Source organism: Hypanus sabinus, chromosome 1, assembly GCF_030144855.1.
Source record: "Hypanus sabinus isolate sHypSab1 chromosome 1, sHypSab1.hap1, whole genome shotgun sequence".
NCBI classification, from domain to species: domain Eukaryota; kingdom Metazoa; phylum Chordata; class Chondrichthyes; order Myliobatiformes; family Dasyatidae; genus Hypanus; species Hypanus sabinus.
This window is the reverse complement of record NC_082706.1, coordinates 125,579,399-125,600,130: the sequence shown is the minus strand read 5'-3', so window position 1 is coordinate 125,600,130 and position 20,732 is coordinate 125,579,399. Positions and strand designations below refer to the sequence as shown.

The window sequence follows — 20,732 nt, the reverse complement described above, 5'->3', positions numbered from 1 at the left end:
AGATGGGGATGAGCAAACATAATTTCATTGATCCATCATTAAATATCCTCAGGCTGCTAAGTAACAAAACAAATTTCAAGGGAAAGGTAGGAAAAGTTTGGGTTCTTCTCCAATCGACTGGAGTATGGAAAACTAGCATCAGTAGGTCCTCAGAAAGTTAAAGAATGGTGAGATCATGTTGATGGGTTAGTCCCCCATATTACTGAACAAGCAGAATGTGTCAGAATAAATTGAGAAATTGGCTTATGTAATTTTCCAGCACAAGTTTACAGACATCTAAAATGGGAGGCTGAACTCAATTTAAGGAAATTGGCAAACATGGGTACATAAGGACTTCCATTGAATTGGAGCTCAGATGTTTTTTTTTATTGTTTAATTTAGAATTTCTTCTCCTCCCCCCCCCCCCCAATTCACAAGAATAGTTTTAGGGGTGGAAAGGGGAGTTAGGAGTCAAGCTCTCCAATACTTGAAGAAATACCAATGCCCTTGAAGAGAAAATCTGACAAAAAGTAGTTGATACAACCCAGCCCATCACTGGTAAAGCCCTCCCCACCATGGAGCACAACTACATGAAATGCTATCGCAGGAAAGCAATATTCATTATCAGGATGACCCAGGTCCTGCTCTCTTCTTGCTGGTGCCATCAGGAAGGTGGTACAGCAGCCTCAAGACTCATACCACTAGGTTCATGAACAATTATTACCACTCAACTATCAGGATCCTAAACCAGAGGGGATAACTTCACTCAACTTCATTTTCCCCATCATTGAGCTGTTCCTACAACCTATGGACTCACTTTCAAGGACTCTTCGTCTCAAGTTCTCAATATTTATTGCTTATTTATCTTTCTTTTTGTACTTCATTTGCAGTTTGTTGTCTTTTGCACACTGATTGTTCGTCCTTTTGGTACAGTCTTTCATTGATTCTAACAGCTATTATATGTATTAAGTAAGCCACCAGGTAAAGGAACCTCAGGGTTATATATGACATATATACACTGATTAAAAAATTTACTATGAACATTGAGGTTAGGGTTTAAGAACAGGGATGTAGGGGAATTAGAGGCAAGGCTGGAATCTAAGTTTCTGCTCTGCATTTGACGCAGATGTGGTCAATTGTCAGACCAGCAGAGAGTGGATGAAGCTCCCATCCCAGTTAGCAAGTTGTCAGCAGGTTCTGGAGTCAGTGTTCTGTGCGGGCAGCAGAAAGTTGATCCAATAACCTCCTATAGAAGATATAATGATGCAGTACAACTGTTATTAATGTATATGTGGAAAATGATGTAATCTTTGAATCATGTCACTGAAGAGTAAAGGTAAAGAAAAAAAGTGTGGATATAATTAGAGAACGACTTCTCCAGAGTCTAGTGTAATTGGGCCGGCAGGGTCCAATAGTGCCAAAGGAATCCGCCTCCAAGGCTGGTATCCGATGTAGGGGAATGTCATTGCCAATCAGGGAAAATGAATTATAAGACACAGCAAAGGACAATTCATTATGCGGCATTAATCATCTATACATTTGCAAATTATCTTAAATGGGAGGTGAAGTGGGCTCAATAGACCACAGAACAAAATACATTTTGATACCCTTATCTTGTATGTTCACATTTCAGAATGTCTATCCATTAGAAGCAATCTGTCCTCTGGAATAATTCTATCCAACTTCTTCAAAATTGTGTATTAACTGTGCCTATGTGAGCGTGAGATTGTGGAGTGAATTGGAGACATTTCCTTACAGACTTTCCAAGCTAGTTTTAAGCAATGAGCGGACCTGTTGGGCCTTGTCTATAGAGCAGGAAGTTGCTTCAGTTATTAGTAACAGCAAGAGCCGATAAGAACTGAGGTTTGCACAGCATGGCTGCATTTGGGAGTGAGCCAGCGTCAGAGAGAAAGGCTTTGGCTCAACAGGCTAAGACTAAGGGTGCTGAGTGGTTTGGAATCATTCAGTTGATTGTAGAAGTTAAGCTCAAGTCAGAGCCAAAGGTATAACAAGTGTAAGCAGGATGGTAGTTTAGGCAGTGGAATGCACCTCCTGTAGGATGTGGGACTGCAGGGTACCCAACAGTCTCCCTGACATCTACAGGAAGTGCACCCAACTCCATTTCCTGAATGATATGGTTAAGCAACTGGAACTGGATGTTTTCCGGACCATCTGGGAGGCTGAAAACTCTGCAGGTGAAACTTTTACTGAGATTGTCATACACAGAATGCAGGCATTAGACAATAGCTGGATAACCTCCAGAAGTAAGAGGAGTAAGCAGGTAGTACAGGATTCCCCTGAACAGCAAGTACACCCCTTTGATAACCGCTGGGTGGGGGGAATGACCTATCAGGGCACAGCAGCAGCAGCCAGGTCAATGGCACGGTGCTGCCTCTGAGGCTCAACAGAAAAGGGTAAAGTCAGGTAGTGCAATAGTGATAGGAGAGTTCATAGTTAGGGGGAATGGACAGAAGATTCTGTGGCCACAAAACAGATGCCAGGATGGTGATTGGCCTCCCAGATGCTAGGATAATGTCTCTGAGCAACTGCAGAATATTCTGAAGAGGGAGGGTAAGTAGTCAGAGGTTATGGTGCACATTGGCACCAATGACATAGGTAGAAAGGGGGAAAACAGGTCCTGCACAGTGAGTACTGAGAGTTTGGCAAGAGGCTGAAGAGCAGGACCCTCCAAGGTACTAATCTCTGGATTACTCCCAGTGCTATGTGCTAGTCAGGACAGGAATAGGAATAGGACAAGTGTACAGATGAATGTGTGGCTGAAGAACTGGTGCAGGGGTCAGGGTTTCATGTTTTTGGATAACTGGAACCTTTTCTGGGGTAGGGATGACCTGCACAAAGAGGAATGGACTGCACCCAAACTGGAGGGGAACTAATATCCTGGCCAGGAGGTTCTCTACTACTAATGAGGAGGGTTTCAACTAGTTTGTTAGTGAGATGGGAACCAAAACATCAGATCAGGAAGTAAGAGGAATGGAGAGAAAGGTAAATGTCAGGTCTAGTAAAAACAGGCAGAAGCAAAGTAACAGATAGGATGGAGCAGATAGTTTAAAGTGTGTGTACTTCAATGCTAAGATTATGGGTAAAGATGATGAACATTGAACATGAATCAGTACAAAGAACCATGATCTTAGGGCTATTACAGAGACCTGGTGGAGAGAGGTTTCAGAAATGAATGCTTAATATCCTAGAGTTTCAATGGTTTAGAAAAGGAGAGAGGTAAAAGAGCTGGGGGAGTTGCACTACTAATCAGAGACAATCATGGCTGCACTCAAAGGGTACATAAAATAAGACTCATCCACTGAGTCTATATGGGTAGCACTCAAAAATAGGAAGAGTGCAATCATTCATTTGACTGTATTACAGACAACCATCCCACCCCCCCCCCCCCCCACCAACCCTCTCCAGAAGCCACTGACATTGAAGAACAGGTATACAGGCAGATTAAGGAAATGTGTAAAAAAACAATAGGGCTGTTGTCATGGGGGACTTCAAATTCCCTAATATACACTTAGACCTTCTCAGGTTTAGATAGGGAAGAATTTGTTGGGTGCATCCAGGAAGGTTTTTTTTAAATCAATATGTGGATCATCCAACAAGAGGAAGAGCTGCACTGGACCTGGTGTTGGGTAATAAGCTTCACCGGGTGACTGACCTTTCAGTGAGTCAATAGTTAGGAAACAGTGAACACAACTCATTAACTTTCAAGACAATGATAGATAAGGATAAGTACCACCTTCGCAGAAAAGTATTACATTAGAACAGGGCAAATTACAAGAGCATTAGGCAGAACAAGAAAGAGTTAATTCCAAACAGCCATTTTTGGGCAAGTCCACATCTGATATGAAGAGGATGTTTAAAGTTCAACTGCACACAGTACAGGATAGGCACACAATACAGGATAGGCATGTTGCAGTCAGGATGGTAAGTTAAGCAAACCTTGGATGTCAAGGGAGGTGAGGAATTTCATCCAGAAGTAAAAAAGTATGAAAAGCTTGGGAAGCTAGAATTAAACAGAGCCTTTAAGGATTATAAAGAAGCCAGAAAATAACGCAAGAAGGGAATCAGGAAAGCCAGGAGGGGCTATGAAAAGTTCTTGGTAAGTAGGAGTAAAGAGAATCCCAAGGTATCCTATACATACAAAAGCAAAATAATAACTAGGGACAGGGTAGAACCACTCAAGAATGAAAGGGGGAACATTTGCTTGGATGCAGAGGATGTGGTTGAGGTCCATAATGAGTACTTTACATGAGTATTTACCAAGTGTGGGGACATGGAGGATAGGAGACCAGTGCCAGTGGTATTACCACAATGCCCTAGCAAATTAAAGGAGGAGGTAGTGTCTTGAAGAGCATTACGATGGATATACCCCAGGTTATCGAGGGGCAACAATAAAAAGCCGCTGAGGCCTTTACCAATATCTTCATGTCTTCTCTTGCCACAGGCAAGGCCCTGGAGGACTGGCGAGTAGCTAACGTTATTCCATTATTCAAGAGGTGAACCAGGAAACTCAATGGTAGGAAAGTTACACATAACATAGAACAATACAGCACAGTACAGGCCCCTCAGCCCACAATGTTTTGATGACCCTTAAACCCTGCCTCCCATATAACCTTCCACCTCAAATTCCTCCATATACCCGACTAGTAGTCTCTTAAATTTCACTAGTGCATCTGCCTCCACCACAGACTCAGGCAGTGCATTCCACCCACTAACCATTGAGTAAAAAAAAACTTACCTCTCACATCCCCCTTGAACTTCCCACCCCTTACCTTAAAGCCATGTCCTCTTGTATTGAGCAGTGGTGCCCTGGGGAAGAGGCACTGACTGTCTACTCTATCTATTCCTCTTACTGGAGAGAAATCTTAGGGAGAGGATTTATATGCAATTAGAAAACCATGGCCTAATCAGGGAGAGCCAGCATGGCTCTGTGAGGGGCAAGTTGTGTCTTACTAACATAACTGAGTTTTTTGACAAGTTGACAAGGGTAGTTTTTGAATCAGAGCTGTGGATATTGTCTACATGGATTTTAGTGAGGCGTTTGACAAGATCTCTGATGGGAGGCTCATACAAAAGATTATGATGCATGGGATCCTTGTCGAATTAGCTGTTCGGATTCAGAACTGGCTTGCCCGTTCTAGCTGAAAGTCTGTCATTAGTGGTGTTCTGCAGGGATTTGTAGTGGGTCCTCTACTGTTTGAGATGTACACATATAAATGACCTTCATGAAAACACAGATATATGGGTTAAGCAAGTTTGCAGATGGATGAAGATTGGTGCTGTTGTGGACAGCACAGAAGACTGGCAAAGAATATAAAGGTATAGAGATGAGTTATAGATATGAACAGGATAGATAGGTTGATAGATAGATACTTTATTCATCCCCAAGGGGAAATTCAACATTTTTCCAGTATCCCATATACTTATTGTAGCAAAACTAATTTCATACAGTATTTAACTCAGTATAAATATGATATGCATCTAAAATCACCCTCCCAAAAAGCATTAATAAATAGCTTTTAAAAAGTTCTTAAATAGTTTACTAAAGTGCATTGAGTGGTAACTTAAGCTCAGTCCTAACCCCGGCACTTTAACATGTCTTGCCCCTGGTGGTTGAACTGTAGAGCCGAATGGCGTTGGGGAATAATGATCTCTTCATCCTGTCTGAGGAGCATTGCATTGACAGCAACCTGCTGCTGAAGATGCTTCTCTGTCTCTGGATGGTGCTGTGCAGAGGATGTTCAGGGTTTTCATGATTGACCGTAGCCTACTCAGCGCCCTCCGCTCTGCCACCGATGTCATACTCTCCAGTTCTGTGCCCACGACAGAGCCCGCCTTCCTTACCAGCTTATTAAGACGTGAGGCGTCCCTCTTCTTAATGCTGCCTCCCCAGCACGCCACCACAAAGAGGGCGCTCTCCACAACTTTGTTAGGTCAAATGCAGAGAGAGTGTATACTATTAAGGGCAATATCCTTAACTCTGCTGATGAGCAGAGGGATCTTGGAGGTCCACGTTCATAGCTCTCTGAAAGTGGCTCGACAGGTTGATAGGATGGTTAAGAAGGCATATGGCATGCTTGACTTTTATTACTTGAGGCTTTGAGCTCGAAGTCAGGAAGTTATGTTGCCACTTTATAAAACTCCAGTTAGGCTGTGTCTTGAATATTGTATGCATAGCTGGTCACCCCATAATGGTAAAGTTGTCAAGGCTTTAAAAGGAAGTGCCAAAGAGGTATACCATGTTGTTGCCTGGATTAGAGGGCATGTGCTATATTGAGAAGTTGAACAAACATGTTTTTTCCTCTAGAATGGTGGAAGTTGAGGGGAGATCTGATAGAGGTTTAGAAGATCATGAGAGGCAAAGATAGACAGATAATATCTTTTTCCATGGGTTGAAATGTTTAATACCAGAAGTCATGCATTTTAGGTGAGGGGGGTAATTTCAAAGATGTGAGGGGCATTTTTTTTTTAATTAACACAGAATGGTGAGTGCCGGAATGCACTGCCTGGGATAGTGGTAGAGGCAAAAACATCGGACACTTTCAAGAGACATTTAGATAAACACATAAATGTGAAGGAAGTGAAAGGATATGGATATTACGTAGGCATAAGATTAGTTTGCCATTTTAGTCCTAATTTAATTGAGTTGGCACAACATTGTGGGCTGAAGGGCATGTTCCTATGCCGTACTGTTCTATGTTCTACAGTATGCTAGCAAATTTATCATGCAACTTTCACATTACAAAATCATGGAGGTTCAAAATAGTTCAATAATCCCAGAAAAAATATCCTCTATTTAAATTGCCAACAACTTCAATAAGAAAAATCCATTTATAATTTAAATTAATATTCTGCCAACAAAAGCTAATTTAAAATATTATTTAAACTAATAACTTGAAAGGAATCTTCCCTAGACTGGAAAGAAAGGATCACAGCAACAATCTTTATATACTTAGAATGAGAATTAATGCTAAATAGCAGGGAAAGGGCAGCAGGGATATGCTACAGGCCCATGATTTTCATGAGTGCCAATGCCTATGACTGTTAATCTGGCACCAGACCAAGCACCTGCTGGATAAGCTGCTTTACGTAAGTACTGCAAGGATTGAGTGATTGATTGGGTGAGGAAAACTGGGCTGCCTTCTAAAGGTTAATAAATGTCAATTACTGATTTTTCAGAGATCAGAATCCAAACAGTTCTTGTAGTTACTCATTTATGTATCATGGGAAATTAAGATGACAGAATGATAGTTTGAATGTAGCTCCACAAAATTCAAAATGACCTTCATAACTAATAGATGAAACTTGGCTTGCAAATTCTTGTGGCCAAATTAATATCAAATCAACCAAGATACCATTTAACTGAATCAGTTTTAAAATATTTAAGCTAAGTACTTTTGACACACAAGATATACAAATATATAGGTGGCACAGTCTTGCAGCAGTTAGCACTAATGCCTCAAAGTTCCAGAGAGGTACCTGCTGCCAGAGTGAACTTTGCTTGTATTCCTGCGATTTTGTGGGTTGGAACCACAGTTCACAAGCCAGCAACATATTGAAATAAAAGCATGGGCCAACCAAGAGCAACAGTAGTTAAACATGGGCATTTAACTTAAACTTTTAATGATACTGCCAAAAAACTCAGTTTCTACACAGCAAAAGATACCTGCATCCCCACAGCCCAGCAAATCCACTCCACTGGTCTCCCTAAAGCTCATATCTACAGGCTGTACACAAGTCAGGCATCTGTAATCTGGGGCAGATCTATAATTTAACACTCGAGTTTTTCTGGGTGATGTTGGGAGTCCTCATGCAGGATTCCCTGAAGGATAATTTGCAAATTGAGTCAATGGTAAGGAAGGCAAATGCCATGTTAGCTTTCATTACATAAAAGCAGGGATACTGAGACTTCTAAAAGAATTAGTCAGGCCACACCTTAGAGTATTGGGAGCAGTTTTGGGCCATTATCTGAAAGGATGTGCTAGCAATACAAAGGGTCCAGAGGAGGGTCATGAGAATGGTCCTGGAATGAAAGGCTCAATGTAGGAGAAGCATTTGATGGCTCTGAGTTTGCATTCTTCTGGAGTTTAGAAGGCTGAGGGCAAGTTTCGTTGAACCCCATCAAATGGTGAAAGGTTGTGGATGACAGATTATAGAGTTCAAAGTAAATTTATGATCAAAAAACATACATGTCACCATACACAACCCTACATGCATTTTCTTGTGGGCGTAGAAACATAGAAATACTACAGCACAATACAGGCCCTTCGACTCTCAACATTGTGCCAAACATGTACTTATTTTAGAAATTACCTAGGGTTACCCACAGCCCCTTTTCTAAGCCCCATGTATCTACCCAGGAGCCTTTTAAAAGACCCTATTGTATCCACCTACACCACAGTCACCAGCAGCCCATTCCACGCACTCACCACTTTCTGCATAAGAAAAAAAAAGTACCTTCTTCCAAGCACCTTAAAACTGTACCCTCTCGTATTAGCCATTTCAGCCCTAGGAAAAAACCTCTATCATCTTGTACACCTCTATCAGGTCATCTCTCATCCTCCATCCCTCCAAGGAGAAAAGGCCTTCGCAAACTCCTTAGAAAGGAGATGCTCCCTTGTTTCTTCAGAAGTGCACTTAGGTGCTGGGTCCAGGAAAATTCTATGTTCTTCTCATAGAAGAGAGAAGAGTACAGCAGAGGAACAGGCCATTCAGCCAACAATGCGGTGCCAAACCAGTTAAAAGCAAATAAACAAATACCCAAACACGATACTAGGTCCATAATCCTTCCCCCACCCCCCCCCCCCCATCTTCCATACATCCATGTGCCTATCCAAATGTCTGTAGATGGTTCTAATTCCATAATCAAGTTCGCAGATGACACCACGGTGGTTAGCTTGATCAGAGGGGTGATGAGATGACCTACAGGGACGAGGTCTAGCACCTGGCCACATGGTGTGCCGACAACAACCTGGCCCTTAACACCCAAAGACCACGGAGATCACTGTGGCATGCTAGGAGCCACACTCATGTCCCCATCTACATCAAAGGAGCTGTCATGGAGCGTGTATCAAGCTTCAAGTTCCTTGGTGTCTACATTTGAGGATTTCACCTGGTCCCTGAACTCCTCCAACCTGATCAAAAAGGCGCAACAGCGCCTTTGTTTCTGCGGATTATCAAGAAAGCTCACATTTGTCCCAGGATACTGACAGACTTTTACCGCTGTACCATTGAGAGCATGCTCACCTACTGCATCTCAGTGGGGTATGGCAATTGTCCCGTATTGGACCGCAAAGCACTCCAGTGTGTGGTGAAAACTGCCCAGCGGATTATCGGCACCCAATTGCCCACCATTGAGAATGTCTACCATAAACGCTGCCTGGGCAGGATGTAACGCATTATCAAGGATGCATCTCACCCTTACCTTGGACTTTTTAGTCTCCTCCCATCCGGAAGGCGCTACAGGAGCCTCCACTCCTGCACCAGCAGGCACAGGAAGAGCTTCTTCCCTGAGACTGTGATCCTGCTGAACCTCACATCACAGCGCTAAGCAGTATTGGACCCATATTGTTCTGTCTCAGTACTTTTATATCTGTGTGCTGTAGCACTTACTTTTTATTCAGTTATTTTGTAAATAACACTATTCTTTGCATTTCTGGTTAGATGTTAACTGCATTTCATTTGGCTTTGTATCTGTAATTGGCACAATGACAATAAAGTTGAATCTAATCTAATCTAAAAAGCCTCTAATTTATTTGCCCCTACAACCATACCGGCGCATTCCAGGCATCCATGAGTCTTTGAGTAAAAAAATCTCTCACATCTGCCTTGAACTTACCCCCTCTCCCCTTCAATGCATCGCCCTCTTGCATTAGACATTTCAACCCTGGAAACAGATATGTTCTATCCACTCTACCTACACCTCTTATAATCTTGTAAACCTCTATCAGATCTCCTCTCAGCCTCTGAAGCTCCAGAGAAAACTTGGACTTGGGGGTCCTTGTGCAGAACACCCTAAAGGTGAACTTGCAGGTTGAGTCACTGGTGAAGAAGGCAAATGCCATGTTACTCAATTAATTCATAATAGAACAATAACCATAATAAAAAATTCAATGAAAAACCACACAAACTTGGTAGGTCATTCAGCATGCAAAAGATTACAAACTGTGCATTTACAAAAAGGAATAATAGCAATAAATTAATAAGCAATAAGTGTCAGGAACATATAACCATATAACATAATTACAGCACGGAAACAGGCCATCTCGGCCCTTCTAGTCCGTGCCGAACATTTATTTTCACCTAGTCCCACTGACCTGCACTCAGCCCATAACCCGCCATTCCTTTCCTGTCCATAGACCTATCCAATTTTTTTATATATAAATGACAATATTAAACCTGCCTCTACCACTTCTACTGGAAGCTCGTTCCACACAGCTACCACTGAGTACAGAAGCTCCCCCTCGTGTTACCCCTAAACTTTTGCCCCTTAACTCTCAACTCATGTCCTCTTGTTTGAATCTCCCCAACTCTCAATGTAAAAAGCTTATCCACGTCAACTCTATCTATCCCCCTCAATTTTAAATACTCAATTTTCTCTGTAACTTGGGTGCTGAAACCCAGGTAACATTCTAGTAAATCTCCTCTGTATTCTATTTTGTTGACATCTTTCCTATAATTTAGTGACCAGAACTGTAAACAATACTCCAAATTCGGCCTCAGTAATGCCTTGTACAATTTTAACATTACATCCCAGCTCCTATACAGGTAGTCCCCAGGTTACATACGAGTTCTGTTTCTGAGTCCGTCTTTAAGTCGGAACAATTACATCCGATATTATTTAGTGTCAGTTAGTCAAACGTTTGTCTTAGTATATAGCATATATTTTACCTTCCTATGCATATAAAACACTTAAGAAATGTATGTATACCAATAATTAAACCACTGTGTTGCTTAGTAACAATTGTAGCTTTCATCGGGGCAGGGTGTTTCACATGCTCCATTATTCTCACTTTATCCGTTATCCTTTAAAATTGTTCTGATCATTGACTGACTGTAGCCTAACACTTTTCCAATGACTGATGGCGTTTCACCTCTTTCCAAACGCTTTATTTTCAATCGTGATCGCTTCCCGTCAATGGAACAGACCACTGCGGGCAGCAGGTCCCAAGCTGTGCTGGCTCCCAAGGTCCGCTGGGTCCTAAGGACCACAGCACTGATTCCCCAGGTGCTAAATTGTACTGCACTGAGACAGGTTAAATGGGACAAGTGGGGGCTGTGCTGAGTTTGGGTATTTGATCCTCCACAATATTTTGCATGGGAATTTAAACTGGATTTAAAAAGTGGAAAAAAAAGTGTCTTTTTTGGTTTTTTTTTAAAACACGAGGTGGAGTTGCGAGCTCAACATCAACCCGGCACGGATGGTACGGGAGTCACTGGATCGATATCAACCTGGCATGGGAGCGGTCTGTCACTAAAACTTGGGAACTTCCGTTCTCTAGCCTGGTGCTGATCTGACTGCGCCACCAGCCGACCAGAACGTGGGGGGGGGGGGGGCAGGGAGGGGGGGTGTCAGGGTGAATCTTACTAAGAAAAATGTAAGCCAAATACAAAGTTAAACACTCACAGTTACAAAGGCAATTACTTAAAATGGCAGACAGCGTCGCAATCCAACTTAAGATGGCAGACGGTGTTCTCCTTCCTCAGTTCGTAAGTACGAGTTGTCCACAAGTTGGACGTTCATAACTCGGGGACTGCCTGTACTCAATGTTCTGATTGATAAAGCCAGCATACCAAAAGCTCTCTGCACCACCCTATCCACATGAGATTCTACCTTCAGGGAACTATACACCATTATTCCTAGATCAATCTGTTCTACTGCATTCCTCAATGCCCTACCATTTACCATGTATGTCCTATTTTGATTAGTCCTACCAAAATGTAGCACCACCTCACACTTATCAGCATTAAACTCCATCTGCCATCTTTCAGCCCACTCTTCTAACTGGCCTAAATCTCTCTGCCAGCTTTGAAAACTTACTTCATTATCCACAATACCACCTATCTTAGTATCATTTGCTAAGATACTAATCCAGTTTACTATCCTATCATCCAGATCATTAATGTATATGACAAACAACATTGGACCCAGTACAGATCCCTGAGGCACACCACTAGTCACCGGCCTCCAACCTGACAAACAGTTATCCACCACTGCTCTCTGGCATCTCCCATCCAACCACTGTTGAATCTATTTCACTACTTTAATATTAATACCTAACAATTGAACCTTTCTAACTAACCTTCTGTATGTCCTTACTGAAGTCCATATAGACAACATCTACTGCTTTACCCTCATCAACTTTCCTAGTAACCTCTTCAAAAAAATTCAATAAGATTTGTCAAACATGACCTTCCACACACAAATCCATGTTGACTGTTCCTAATCAGACCCTGTCTATCCAGATAATTATATATACCATCTCTAAGAATACTTTCCATTAATTTACCAATCACTGACGTCAAACTTACAGGCTGATAATTGCTCGGTTTACTCTTAGAACCCTTTTTAAACAATGGAACCACATGAGCAATACACCAATCCTCCAGCACCATCCCTGTTTCTAATGACATTTGGAATATTTCTGTCAGAGCCCCTGCGACTTCTACACTAACTTCCCTCAAGGTCCTAGGGAATATCCTGTCAGGACCTTGAGACTTACCCACTTTTACATTCTTTAAAAGTGCCAGTACCTCCTCCTCTTTAATCATCAGTTTCCATAACTTCCTTACTTGTTTCCCTTACCTTACACAATTCAATATCCTTCTTCCTTTGTGAATACTGAAAAGAAATTCTTCAAAATCTCCCCCATCTCTTTTGGCTCCACACATAGCTGTCCACTCTGATTCTCTAAGGGACCAATTTTATCCCTCACTATCCTTTTGCTATTAATATAACTGTAGAAACCTTTTGGATTTATTTTCACCTTACTTGCCAAAGCAACCTCTTATCTTTTAGCTTTTCTAATTTCTTTCTTAAGATTCTTCTTACATTCTTTATATTCCTTGAGCACCTCATTTACAGGTGGCCCCTGCTTTTCAAACGTTTGATTTACGACAACTCACTGTTACGAAAGACTTACATTAGTACCTGTTTTCGCTAACCAAAGAGGATTTTTCACTTTTACGAAAAAAAGACACCCGTATGTTTATCCTGAGAAACACTACAGTAACCATGAAGCCTGGTGCAGGAAGTTGTTTGCGCATGCGTGTATGTGCGTATGTGTGTACACGCGTACTTACCTATGCGTGCTGATTTTTTTCTCCAAATCGATTTTGGCTCGCTGCCTTCCCAAGTTTGATAAGTGAAACTACACTGTACCTACAATATTTCTACTTCATATAGGGTGTAAAATTATTATATCATTCCTGCTTTTACTATATGTTAGTGTTATTTGCTTTGATTTGGTAGGTTGTTTTTTTGGGTCTGGGAATGCTCAAAAAATTTTCCCATATAAATTAATGGTAATTGCTTCTTTGTTTTATGACATTTCAGATTACAATTTCATAGGAACGCTCTACCTTCAGATTGCGGGGGAAACCTATACTCCATGCTACCTATATTTATTGTAGATCTCTCTCTTTTTCCAAACCAAGTTTCCAATATCCCTTGAAAACCATGGCTCTCTCAAACTTTTAACCTTTCCTTTCAATCTAACAGGAACATAAAGATCCTATACCCTCAAAATTTCACCTTTAAATGACCTCCATTTCTCTATGACATCCTTCCCATAAAACAAGTTGTCCAAATCCACTCCTTCTAGATCCTTTCACATCTCCTCAAAGTTAGCCTTTCCACAATCAAAAATCTCAACCCTGGGTCCAGACGTATCCTTCTCCATAAGGATATTGAAACTAATGGCATTGTGATCACTGGACCCGAAGTGCTCACCAACACATACCTCCATCACCTGACCTATCTCATTCTCTAACAGGAGATCCAACACTGCCCCTTCTCTAGTTGGTACCTCTATGTATTGCTGCAAAAAAATATCCTGCACACATTTTACAAATATGAGATAAAGAGTCCTAGAAAGTGAGTTCATTGTTTGTGGGATATTTCAATGATGGAGCAAGTGAACCCAAAGCCTTTTCACTATTTCACACAAATCAGGCTTATAATAGAATAGTTGCCACATGCCTGAATGCATACAACTCCAACAATCATAGAGCCTAATACTACCCAGGACTCGGCAGCTCACTTGATTGGTACCATCCTATTCACTTATTGCCTCCACCGTCGGTGCAATGTAGATGCAGTGTCCAATTTACCAAATTAAACACCAGTTACTCACTCGAGTTACTCCCAACATCTCACTAATTCATGATGTCTACCATCAAAGGCAGCAGGCATATGAACAGGTTACTCTCCAAACGATACGTCATACTGTCTTGAAAATATAAGTTGTTCCTTCACATTGCAGAAGTATTTTCATTAGAATTACTGAATGGATCCAAGTAAATGGCTCAACATCCCCTTCCCAAAAACAACAGAAAAATGGGCAATTGAAACTGACTTTGAAAGAGACTGCCACATCCTGAGAAAAGACAGATTTGGATTAATTGTCTGGTATTTTAGATCCAAGCCAGTGTCTATGCATCTGATGTAGAATGCTGCCCTTTTTTACAACCTCACAGATCTCAGGTGCAGCGTGTGCAGTATTACCATTACCTTCTACCATGTCTGACGTTAATCTGACATGAATTTCATTATCACTCTATCAGCAACTCTGAACAGTGGCAGAACTTAATTATACCAGGATTAGGTTTGTGTGTTTCCTTTGGACCACCTCAAGTTCATGTACTTTGCCTTAAACAAAATACTGTTCAACACATCCGCATATTTCCAAGATGGCAGCACGACGCAGCTTGCAGTGGCCACTCCAGAGTTGATTATCTGTTATTTGTGAAGTGGGGTACCGTGTGCAACCAGAATCGATTGAAAACGGAAGTGGGAGCACGGAGGAACATCGGGAAATCTCCAGGAAGACCTTCCTCATTGCTGCTGCTGCGAGGTCCGGGACTGCTGGGAAGAACAGGCCCCCAGTCCTCAGGGTCACATTGCCAAGGGCCGTTGGCGGGGCTGTCTTAATACGCTCAGCAGAGGATGATGCTCGGAGAAGCTGTGCCGGAGGGGATGGTCGTCGGCTCGGAGGTTCAATGGAGCTTTCATTGTGTGCTGCGTCTGCAAGGTTGAGTCAGGCAGCGCCGTGGAAGTCCACAGCGGGGGTTATTCCTTTCTGCCGCTGGCGTGGGATGACGATTCTGTCGGGACCCTGGGGACTTGTGGAAACTGTGTGGTGATTTTTTTTGAACTTATAGTCCTTTAACATCTTTGGACTATTTTTACTGTGCCCATGGTCTGTTTTTTTTTAAATCAATTATGCTTTTGTTTGCACTGTTGTAACTATGTGTTTTTGTGCAGGTCTTGTAGCTTTAGTTTTTGGTCTTGTTTGTCTGGCAGACTTGGAGCTCCTTTCCGGGGAACACGCTAAGACGGTAGCACGATATTAATATGCAGCAGCCTCTCCGGACTCTGGATTGGGGATTGCCAAACGTTATGTGGATTTTCTGGTGTAGTCTGTTTTGTCATATGCTTTTGTGATATCATTCTGGAGGAACGTCGTCTCATTTTTTAAACTGCATTGCATTTGTAGTTTCTAAATGACAATAATCTGAATCTGAATATTTATCTACTGGTGCATGGCCAAGTGGTTAAGGCGTTCATCTAGTGATCTGAAGGTCACTAGTTCGACCCTTGGCTGAGGCTGCGTGTGTGTCCTCGAGCAAGGTACTTAACCGCACATTGCTCTGCGACGACACTGGTGCCAAGCTGTATAGGTCCTAATGCCCTTCCCTTGGGCAACATTGTTGGCATGGAGAAGGGAGACTTGCAGCTTGGGCAACTGCCGGTCTTCCATTAAAAAAACCTTGCCCAGATTTGTGCCCTGGAAACTTTCCAAGGCGCAAATCCATGGTCTATCGAGACTAATGGAGGCCTACATCATACATACATATCTATCTACAAGCTGCACATCTGAATGTTGAAAGAATCTCTATGATACTTTCACAGTATCTCTTTATTTGTCCTATCTGATAAATCATTACATCTCTCATTTCTTTAGGCTCACCATCTTCAGAGAACCAGTCAGCAGTCTTCAATGGTGTTTTAATAAGGATACATTGCCATGGTTCTTTCCCAAAATCATGTCTTCAACTCAAAGATATTCTATGTGGATTCCAACTGAAATGTCACCATTAACAAATAGGATTCATCCATTATTACATGTTCAAGCTATTCAATGTTTCTCAAATCATAGATTTTGCTTGTGTACTGAAAGTCATGCTCAACACTATGAACCAATACACATTTCAAACAGCATTCATTCACCCCACTAACAGCGGTCCCGAATTATATTTCTATTTCACTTTCACATTTGGTGTTTGAACAAAACAGTTGTTTTTAAACATTTCAACAGCTCTTAATTCTAATGCTAACAGACCATTTTCCCATTTCCCCCAAGTCCACATTTATCCATGGGTGCCTCAGTACTTCTACCTTTCTTTCCAGTCCTGAAGGGTCTTGGGTCTCAGCACAAAACATTTACTGTCCATTTCGCTCCAAAGATTTTGCCTGACTTGCTGAGCCCCTCCAGCAATTTTGGTGTTGATCCATTTCAATATCTGCAGTCTTAATTGTGCCTCCATATTAATCCAGTTTCTCATTTAACCTACCCAATATGTTTTGGATTATCGGACGAAACCCAAGGACCCAGAGAAACCAGATTCCCCCTCCCCCCCCCCCCACACACACACCCATAGTCCAAAGATGTACCAGTGAGTAGGTTAATTGATTATTGCAAATTGTCACATGATTAGGTCAAGGTTAAATCGGAAGATGCTGCATGGTGCGGCTCAAAGGGCCTATTCCACGCTGTATCTCTAAATAAATGAATAAATTCAAGTAGACAAAGAAAGCCAACAGAATGGCTCCTAAAGCTGATACTATTTAGGACCTACTTCTGACTTACAAACAGATGGCAAAGTGAACACTGATGGGACAAGGCTAATTTTGGATTCAAGAGTGGGAAATGTGTAGGGGGGAGTCTCAGATCTAAGGCAGAGATGGAAGGTTGTGTGGAAAGTTGAGTTGTTCTATGACATTGAAAGAAAGGTTAAGATCTGTGGACAAGTCTTAAGCTTTCAGAAGAAAAAAATACAAGCTCATTATAGTGCATTTTTAAAATAATTTCTTTTATTTTTTTATTTTAAACCAGAAATCAATTACAATTACTTTCCACTCTTGCAGTGACTGAGCAGAAATCATTACTGCAGAATGTTATCATTGCAGAACTATTCAGTTACTGGCATAGGCCAGACTTGCAGTTCCAATATCCTGTGTTAATGCAACTGACTACAAACAGAAAAAGGTATTTCAAGACAGTATATTTAGTTTAGTTAGAAAAGCACATCATGAATTTTCAACAGCAACACAAAATACTCATGCAAAATCTGCCATACATCACACATAATGTGACATCCTCCTGATTTATATCAAACAAAATTATAAATTGTTTGATCTTTTGCCATCACTCACAAACATATGGAATCAACCATTTTACAGACAGTTATGCATTTCAATTCTCAATGCTTGAATCCAACTCTCAAATAGTAGTTTTAAAAACCCATGTCTTTTAATGACCAGTATCAGACACTAAGTCAATGGTAGCTTTTTAATATTACTTATTTCACGATCAGAAGCCTGTACAATTTGAAGAAACCCATAGAATTACATAAACTTTGCTTTGCCAGTAATATTTCTGCTGTGCCAATACAGAACTGCTCATAAAGTAACAACTTTTTAAATTAACATACAATTATCTGGAAATTGAAATTCAAGTAGCCTCTGAGTTTGTTTTGTTGCATTATTCAGAAAACACATGATGAATTAACTTACCAAAATATTTAATATTCATCTTCCAATTAAGAAAATCGTCCATATAAACAATTGCTTGCACAACCTCAACAACTCCACAATGCTTATGCAATAATTTTTAGCAGTGACCAGTTCAGAAAAGCAGCAATTCATCGGCACATCAGCAAAGCAACTGAACATGAGAAAGGGGAATAAAATGGCTCTAAGCCCTGCATTAAAGCACCATGACGTGACTCTTTTGTTGCTGCACAGCACCCAAAAGCTGCACATCAGAAACAATATACATCAATCATTGCAACCCACAAGCTCCAGCAGACCAGACTATTTGTCTCACAGATGGGTACAGTCCATATAATTTAATCTGCAGTTGAAAATTAAGCAGCAGTTATGTTGGCAATGATTAACTCTAATCTGGACTCTGAAATACAATTTCTAGCAAAGTTGTAACTACTGCTCTAGAATTCAAAAGCAGAGTCACATTCACGCAAGTCTATTGGTCACACAACAGATTTAACAATTTATTTTTAAAATATCAGATATACTCTGACTGAATCACGCATTAGCATCTGCCATGGCAATTCTTTTAGAAAGGGTTGTGAATCCCAGTGGTGCTACTAAAATCTTTTTGAAACCATTAAGCTTTTAACATTTCAGGTTTATCAGGTATCAGACTGTCTTATTATGCTATATATACTTAATAGGAACACTTTTCATGGTGTCCTTTGTCTACATCTTGTTCGAAGTCATAATCATGTTGTCACCACCTCACTGCTCAAGGTTCATGTATTTTTGTAACTTCCCTCTGGCCCATGTATCCCTGGGGACTGCATGGTAATGTAACAGCTGAGGCTCACACAAACAGACTCCATAACACTGTACTACATAGAATTTAAATCATGACACAATGCACAAAAGTACACAAACCAGGAATTATTTGAAGCCTCAAGTCTCTTCAATATACCAATTTCTCAAAAGTACTACAACACTTTTAAATGATTGTGAAGTAAATATAAATCAATGTTGTCACTGATGTCCTTAATTCCACAACTTTTTTTAAAAAATGCTTTACCGAGATTACTGCAACTTCTCGCAAGAACTAAATTTTGAAGCATCAAATGCACATTTAATAATCTATAATAAAACTAAGTTAGCAAAGTGCCAACATTCACACAATAGGGTCAAAATAAACATGTGCTTTGAGCCCTCACATTTCAATCTTCTGAAAAAGATCCTGATTTGCTATTCATCTGTTCCTGACCAGAACACTGGGGCAGCATTGTGCTCATCAATTTCTATTTCTTTATCCTCTCTGCTCTGCCTCCCAGGTTGTTGGGTGTGAAGTTAAACTTGAATAAATTATAAAGTTTAGCCCATCTGGTGGGATAAAAAAAAGATACGTTTCCAAAGCTGTAGATATCATTGTAAAATATTGGTGTATGTTCCTCCAAGATCAAAGGGTAGAAAAAATAAAGAGTACAGTGATAATAGTTCTGTCACTCAGCAATAACTTCCACAGACAAATTGTATATTTTCCTGTTGCATTATGAAATAACTCTGACACTCACTGATTCTTCTATTGTACTTGAAGGGCTAACGAAAATAACCAAAAGTGTAACTCAAATGCACTCACACATACAACACTTCCATTAAAACATTCTGCTTAAAAATACACATGCTGTAATCAAAATTGTTAGCTATTGCCTTGTACTAAATATTAGATGTATGATGCATGACTTCCAATTATCCAAGGTTATTCATGTTATAAAACACTAGGGTTTAGGTTTCAATTGCTCTGTTCATGTACCTCACCTGTTTGCTTCCCACAACTGAATGTGTATGTTATTCAATATCACTTCAGCATGCAATTTACATTGAATATCAAAAGCATGCCAATCAATGTAAATCAATATATACTGAAGCCAATTAACATTTACATTAATTTAAAACTTCTCGGCAAAGAAAACTGATAAATTCATGTAAAATAATCTTTTGCTGTTATTGCTAAAATGTAATGGCAAAATACTATCTATGTTGGAAATTTTAAAAACCACAAAACATTAGGGAAACTTCACAAATCAAGCAGCATCTTCGAGAACATAAGAGCAAATATTTCAAGACTTTAAGATGTACACTCACCAATAGACCAAATTACTAGGCAATGCTAAAATAATTTGGTAAAATCACATTTGAACTTCGACACACTACAAGCAAAAGCTCAATACATAAATGATTGCTTAACCTTTTCTGAAATTTGAAGTGAAACCAAACTTCGTTAATGTCTATTCTCTGGCAAGCATGAATAAAAGTCAATGCAGGAACAATGAGAAAAAGAAATTGTGTCTTTCATTTGAGTAAAAAGATTAGATTGAAGTTCTTATTTGTAATAATCCCCTTCACTGTTTTAAATTTGGGTCTACAACAGAAACCTCCTTCACTAATTTCAAAATCATCGTATTCTGTGCTGGATCATCTAAATTTTATTGCTAATACAGGTATCTCCCGTTTTTTGAACATTCACTTTACAACAAATTGCTGTTACAAAAGACGTACACTAGTACCTGTTTTCGCTAACCAAAGAGGATTTTCACTTTTACAAAAAAAAGACGCCCGCTGTATACGTGTGTTTACCCCGCGAAAGACTACAATGACCGTAAAGCTTTGTGCGGGCAGTTGTTTGCGCATTCGTGCATGTGCGTACATATGCATATACGTGTGTAGGCGTGTACGTGCCAATTTTTTT

General features: G+C 40.6%; 1 protein-coding gene across 8 annotated transcripts in view; it reads right to left on the bottom strand.

The window, feature by feature from the left end:
• Positions 1-20,732, bottom strand: part of LOC132397252 (focal adhesion kinase 1) — a 545,830-nt gene that overhangs the window by 383,228 nt on the left and 141,870 nt on the right. The window contains exon 1 of one of the 8 annotated variants that reach the window (XM_059975775.1): positions 18,014-18,035. The exons of the other annotated variants lie outside the window; for them this stretch is intronic. Within the exon in view, the coding sequence (XP_059831758.1) occupies positions 18,014-18,032 (19 nt within the window). The 5' untranslated portion in view covers positions 18,033-18,035. Of the gene's footprint in view, positions 1-18,013; positions 18,036-20,732 lie in introns of those variants that run through there. 8 annotated transcript variants of the gene reach the window in all.